Raw genomic sequence first — 7,463 nt, 5'->3', positions numbered from 1 at the left:
TGTGATTGCACACCAGACACTAGTTACACAAAATACTTCCCCCCCCCCCCAATCGCGGTCGGACTAGTCATTCTGATCCCTTATCGTGAGTGGGAAAAACGACATTTGAAATCCATTCGTTCTACACTAAATTTCTCTCATGCAAATCGTTATTTTAGTTTCTTAAATTTTTGTGATTTGCAATTTTTATTTTTTTTAATTTGGGAGTACTTGCGCGCGTAAACGGCACGCACGTCCAGCACTGCCATTCCAAGGCGTAGATACTCGCGGTTACTTTCCTCATATGCTCTCGCTTATCTTCCCCTCTCGCCTCCCTACGTTCCCACGACTTCACTGAAGGGATGGAACAAGCCCAAGAGGGTAATGCTTGAACACAGCACGCGACATAAGAATGTCTCTCGGCATAAATCAATGTCAATAGAGTGCGCATGATAAGGAAGGACATTCTTCGGCATGAGCGAGTAAGGAGGGGTGTTGAGGGTTGAGTCGCTCACATCTCTTCAGCAGTCTCGCGAGTCTTATCAAACGCACCATAAGTCCACTTGAAATTGGGTGCGACAAAAAACAAATTCGAAGAAATGAAAACTTGTTCACTGCTAATAATTCACTCCCACAATCTACTTGTGTCAAGTTTTTTAGCTCTGGATTTCGTCAACTTCCTTTCATTTTTTTGCCAGGCCAGCCAACATTTTGCGATCAGATCAAAATCTGTCACGATGTTTTCTGCTAATTCTAATTTTTTCTCTATCGCCTTAATGGTGTTCCCTCGTTATGATGAGTGCGAGATATCTTTGAAAGCACTCTTCGCAGTAGTTCATTGTGGCGGTTATGCATGAACGTTACTCTATCACCCCTCGGCTGCACGCTGCCCTATAAAATTACAAATTTAACAGGCCAATAATTTTAAAATCATCACATCATTCAGTTATATTCAAAGTTCCGACTTCATTCCTTCTCCACGATTGAAAATAAGATGCATTTAATGACCGCTTCACTTCTTTGTTTATAATCCTGCAAATACGATAGCATACTGCAAGACATATCCATCCATAAAGCTTCTCTTTTTGATGGGTCTGTTTTAAATTTTCATCGAAAATAAATTCAATGAGAGATTCCTACCACAGTCTTGTGTTGAAAGCATTCGAGGCAACCCTGCAATGTAAGGGGAGGGTACTTGCGATTCTGCGTTCGCTTTACTACGACATTAGGCTTTCTAAGAGGTTTACATGAAACAGGAATATCAACCTATACAAATCATGGGGACTAAATAAGGACCTTGCTTATGAGTAAGCCAGACACGCCACCTCACTGATTGGTTGTCGGTAATGGGTCGAGGGCATTGTTCATAGGGTATTTGAGAAAAATTTTAAAAGAATATCGAATAGTGCGAAGAATTAGATATACAGGCGAAAAAGGTCATTGGAAATGAGAGGCAAATGTAAACACCCACAAGGGAAACTATAATATAATTTGGAAAATAGCAGCGAAAGAAAGAGCAACGATTAAATACAAAAAGGAAATGGAACTGTGATAATCGAAAACCATTTTTTCACGATATATTATATTACATTTAGTTTAAGTTAGGCAGAAATGAACAAACTTCTGATTAGGGTATTTCTCTTCGATTTCCGTAGTCCTGACGGGGACATGAGCTCTCGTTTAGAAAGTTCCTAGACTTGACATGTCAAATTATGCATATGTTTAGACACAAATTTTTCTTGATAGACCTAGTTGTGGGTGAGGGGATGGTGGGGATGAATATGATGGGAGGGATGTTGGAAGGGGCAGACGCCAGGCGCACAAGACGCAACTCGAGAGAGTCGCATTCCAGTCACTCGTCCTTGAATGGATTGTGTGCGCGCGAGCAGGGAAAGACGACGACGCGGGCGCGAGAGCAGGAAGCACCGGCAAGTGTGAGTGTGCGCGCGCGCCCGCATGCATATCATATTATTATCAGGCGCCAATGGTGGGGGAATGAGGTGTACGTTCCGTCGGGAGCGAGTCACGGCGCCGAAGAACACAAGGAGAGTCGACTTTTTAACTTCGAAGCGCGTGCCGCGTCTTAATATTAATAGACGAAGAAGGCCAGCGGTAGAGGCCGCGGAGATGGGACAAACCAATGAATTATTCAGCAACGGGAAGTATGCGCTCACAACCCCTGCCGAACACCACTCCCTTCGATGCCCAACCTCTGAATTTCGCACCAGCTGAACACCGGTGCCAGCCGCCTATGGTCAAGGGACTTCCACAACGGAGCGCGCGCGAAAATCCATTCTCGGGGACTAATTACGACTTCCCGGTTCCTAGCGGTGGACTAGCACTGGGGTGAGCAGTTCGGTCGGCTGCTGACCCCTCGGGGGCGATGCCCCTCGACATCCCCGCTGCCGAAAGCCAGACCGGGTGCTGTTATTCCTAGCACTTAAAGAGGGTCGAGACCGCAGACGGCACGAGGAAAGAAACGCGCATGATTCCCTTTAAATACACACTCCCTCAAATACGAAGCCCGCATGCCGTGGTTGTGCCACATCATAGGATGTGTGACCTATTGTCCCATACGCAAACGACTAGAGGAGTCATGCTGCATTGCATTTCCGGAAGAGATGTAATCGCCAGGTTTCGATGCTCACCATCCAAGGTAGAATGATCCATTGCCTCCAAAAAAGAGAACGCCCTCCACATCCGCCACCGTGAAAGGAAAGGTGTCATCTCAGGCGCCGTCCAAAAATCATCAAGCTAACTGCACCATTCGCTAATTGAAAACTGCGACCAGACAAAGTCATGGATTACGAATAAAGAGATTGGATCACAAAAACTAAGAATAATCTTGTTATAGTAGAATTATCTTGTTATAATATATTATGCTTCGAAAGTAAAGATAAAATTAGGAAAAGAAAACCTGGACAAATATACGTGTATTTGAGATTGCTTTCTTCCATTGGGTCCGTTCACGAAGTAGACCAGATTTATAAAGGGCCTTCACTGAAATCTCGTGTTTGTTGCGATACCTCAGCAATGCTTTGGCTCTCGATTAAATGAAATTCAAAGGGTACCGGGTACCTGACAGTAAAATATATAACTTGTAATATGCACATTTCTCACCAACCTAATTTTCTTTTTTCTTAAAATAGTTGAAAAGAAAGATTTAGCAATTAATTCTTAACATATTTGACATGGTGCGTGGTTTTGTCAGTTGCGAAAAAGTTGTCGCTAAAGCAAGACGGAAGGCGTAGACTGGGGGTTTTTGAAGATCAGATTGGGGGAGAGGATGGGACAAATAAAAGGGATGGAAAAGAAATCATTCGGCAGGGTGCTAGGCAAGGTAGGGAAGGAGGCAGAATTATTGGGAAAAATCCAAAGGACGCAGTAAAGGTGGATGCAGAGCATTTTAATTAGGGATGGAATGCCGAAGACTTTGATAAAGAAGAGGACGTTAGGCAGGCATTTAAGGAGGAGAAAGAAGATGATATGCATTTTGGAAGAAATGAAGGGAAATAGTTTGTACGTATGTGGAAATGAAGGGCAGTAAAATGTAGTGCGGTTGCCAGGTTGCCTTGTTAGATGAGAAAAAAAATGTACCGTTGTTTATTCCGAGTCCATATAAAACTTACCTTAAACGGTAGGCCAACAATAATAATAATGTATTGCCCTTAATTACATATTAAACGTGTTTCCCGATTGAATTACCTAACACTTGCAGGGCACTATTCATCAGACGCGCCCCATCTGGAAGTCCGATCCTGAAGTGACAAGCACATTACCGCAGACAGCAAAACTATCAAAAATTCATTCTATGAACGTTGACGATCACTCGACGATTGAATGCGAGGGGGTCGTTGCGATTCTCCCCTTCGGTACACGAAATTCCCTTTTTATCCGTCCACTTTCCAGCATCAACGTATTACAAATTCCTGAAGACGCAGCCCTGAATCGAGACGAAAGGGCCCATGGCAAATGAGTCTTCGCACAGCATGCCTCGGGCATCATGTTGGACAGCGATGAGGAAATGAGGGATGAGGGTACGAAATACTGCGACAGCGCACCACGGACACAACAGGCTGATCAGCCGGCATAGCAGCCCTCATTAGTTCAACTATACGGGTGTTCTCATATCAAATTGATGATTCCAGCTGACGGTAGCGTCAGCCGGATTGTCTGGTGTTCGAGGAGGCACATGCCGTCCTTGACTTAAGATAAGTCCAACTGACATTACCATCCATCAATACAATACACTGCACCCTCAAAAAATGCCGTATCATAAAAAAATACAGCAGACTCTGGCTCATTTGCAAGTTCACTACAAATAAATTGCTCCTGAACGGTGATTGCCTTTTGTCTCAAGTCATGGCGCTTTGACAATCAAGGGATTATGACGACCATCTCGATAAACTAATTCATACAGATAATAAAAAAATACAAATTATATTATTACGCAAGCTGATGGACAATATATTTCCGAAGGAAACATCAAAAAACATCCCCACATCACAGTGCTGACAATCTAGCAGAAAAATTGCATCCCACCCACGATATATTCCCGGGGTGCGGACTGTCATTGATAACTAACGGACATTCTCCTAGAATTATCCAAATTACAATAAGAGTCCATTGATAGCCTCAATCTCGTAACTTCATAAAACCACCTATTGAGACCCCCAATTCCTCTCACCCAAATTAAGTAACCTTTGAATAAAATGACACTCTAACGGCATTGGACAGTATTTATTTTGGCATTATTAACTTAAGCAAAGATGGCAGAGGCCAAACGCAGCATTTGCTATGAATATCATCTAACTTTAAGGCTCAGGAGGGCATGGGCTCACCAATCTTTATGAATCAGCTTTCCTCAAATTGCTGAGATGGTATCTCTGATCAATAAAGGGGATCCACCTACAACCTTACGGTACAAAACCTATTATGGTGCCATATAAGCACACCTACACCATGCCAATCTGGCCTAGCCAGTACGAGGGCGAAATAGTTTGCTAAAAATTGCGCGCAGCCTATGTAAACAAAACGCCGGTGCATCTGCGCATGCACGACATCCTGTCTTCGGGTATTATACTTAAGCAAGAGGCTTCGTACGAAATGTCTTCCTACAAAACATTTGCTGATAGGCAATAAAAATTGGTGCCGCAATTGTCGCTTCATGACTTGATGCCTTGAGTCCATTCAGTTCATCGGACTTAAACCGAAAAACTTGCGAAGGCACAATCTTACTTTTACAACCCTTAACTTCCTGGTCGGAAATTTTCCAACAAAGATCCAATTGAAAATTCTGCAGTCCACTGTGAAATTTTCTGAATTTTTCAGTGACACTGGATGCAGTTTAATTTGTTAAAATATTCGAGGAAACACATTAAAAACCCATTAGTTGAGGTCCCCCTGACCTTAGCTCAGTAAATTACGCTATCTTCTGAATGTAATACTTCCATACTTCCGTTTTTATAGGTTGAAAAAGAAGCCCCAAACTCATAATTCGTACCCTAATTCGTTTTTAAATGTATTCCAGCAAAAGCGAATAGAAAAACTGAAAATTACACCTTGCTATGGGCGGCATGCTACACTGCCCACTTAATGGGAAGACTCAACATGAAAACTCTGCAAGGCCGGTTTACTGCCGGTAAGAATTATGACCCCTGATGAGGAAAGCACTGATCATAAAACTTACGCAGAAAAAGGTAAACAAGAATATATAAATCCACAGGTTGAACGCGAGTGTAATAATAAGTGCCCATAAACAGTATATCCGATCAAACAGCTTCTTTCAATCTAACAGAAACTGCTATAAATGACAGTTTTTGCGTAGAAAATCCCGGTTTCCGTTTCCAGACCCTAGTCTGGTTCTATGAAAACATAAGGCTAATAGAGAAACGGAGATAAAAGAGTTTAAACTTGACCACATTACTTCACTTACTTATTACTTCAGCTACGACGAGCGATTAATGAATGCACCAATTTAAGAATAATTATGGCAAAAATATGTTCAAGGAAGGCTCAGTAGGATTTCAGTTTGCCAACGCTTCTCGCATCTAAGATAAAAAACTCATCCCTCGAAAAAACTTCCACGCCTTTAAACACTGCCATTGAATCAGCAATGTGTAAGCAATGAATAAGCGAGGCTCTCCCCAGATTTTGAAAATGCTCAAATGTTGGAAAATTATTTTCAAGAGCCATTTTTTTCGTTGCGCAAGCGCTCTGCTTTTTGTTTCCCTCACTATTCTCGAATTCAATACACATTTTCATAAATTTTGCAACATGTTTTCACCCCCATAAAGATTTTTCGAAATTATCTCTGCTTAGCGTACGCTCTACTCAGGAACATCTTTAAAAGCTAGGCGAGATTCGTGACGGGACCACGAGCACGGCGTGAAAATCTGATCCAGCCTCGAAGTGGATGGCGTGCGTGCGCGGTGAAATTGAAACAGTGAACTGCATCCATCCGCCAAGGGCGGCATCTGCACCGAGGGGCACAAGAAGTAAAATACGAGGGTCGACCAAGGCGAGGGGTGTCGAAGGGCGTGCGACGTCTCTTCGGCCGGATCCGCCTCAAGAGATCAGCCGGGTCACTCACACACACACACACTCAATGAAGAAGGGAAGTTGCCGGGGAAGGAAAAAAATGAAAACTCGGCTTCCCCTTCCTCCAGACTCACCTCCGCCGCGGGAGATTCCTCCTCCTCCTTGGCCACCTCCCCGTTCTTTGGAGAGTCGTCCCTCGGCTTCACCTTCTCCCGGCGTGAGAAGCTGATGGAGCGAAGGGACCACTTCTTCTTCATCTTCTTCTCCTTCTTCGGCTTGCTTCCTTCCTCGCCCTTGGCCGCCGCCACCGCCGCCCCCCCACCCTCCCCTTCCCCGTTCAAGGCCGCCGCGGCCGCCCCTTCCTCCCCCTCTGGCCCCTCGCCCCCGTTCATCGCCTCCCCGCCCTCTCCTCCCCCACCACCACCACCGCCGTTGAGTACTGCCGGAGAGTCCTCCTGCACGGAGAGGAAGAAAAAGGGAAGGGTCAGTTGAGAGGGTCACCAGGCGCACAAAATACAAACAAGCTTTCGTAGATAATGTTGGGAAACGGTAGCAGTGCCCGCGCATCATAGAACGAGATACTCATCTGTCAAGTTCATTTTGAGCACACCACAGGGATCAATCAACAACAAGTTGGATTTTGAACAGCGAGGATGGAGATCATCCTAAACTTCAGCGCTGAAGAGAGAGAGAATGATGATGTTCACACTTTCAGGCGGGGAACACCCTCGCCACCAACGGTGACCGTTACACCATTAAATAGAAAACCATACACCTACCAAACGAATTTCAGCTGGGTGTGTCCATAGGCATATCATCCCTGAATTGAGCCTAGGACCCTCTTAGCCGGCAGCCGAAAGTTTCACTCACTACGCCATAAAAAAATCGGAGATGTTTACGCTCGATGGTAGGACAGGGAAAGATTCATAAGGATTGGGTGGGCC

The 7,463-nt window shown here is 44.4% G+C and overlaps 1 protein-coding gene across 1 annotated transcript in view; it reads right to left on the bottom strand.

Moving 5' to 3' along the window:
- Nucleotides 1-5,832: 5,832 nt before the first annotated feature.
- LOC139700314 (A-kinase anchor protein 200-like) overlaps nucleotides 5,833-7,463 on the bottom strand; it is a 62,987-nt gene continuing 61,356 nt past the window's right edge. Inside the window, exons 3-4 of the mRNA XM_071598954.1 lie at nucleotides 6,654-6,974; nucleotides 5,833-5,859 (exon numbers count right to left, since the gene is read on the bottom strand). Of these exons, the coding sequence (XP_071455055.1) occupies nucleotides 5,833-5,859; nucleotides 6,654-6,974 (348 nt within the window). The remainder of the gene's footprint in view (nucleotides 5,860-6,653; nucleotides 6,975-7,463) is intronic.

This window comes from Hetaerina americana, unplaced genomic scaffold (assembly GCF_022747635.1).
Source record: "Hetaerina americana unplaced genomic scaffold, ioHetAmer1.1.p SCAF_10, whole genome shotgun sequence".
Taxonomy (NCBI): Eukaryota; Metazoa; Arthropoda; class Insecta; order Odonata; family Calopterygidae; genus Hetaerina; species Hetaerina americana.
The sequence above is the reverse complement of the archived record's forward strand: the minus strand, read 5'-3'. Positions and strand labels throughout refer to the sequence as shown.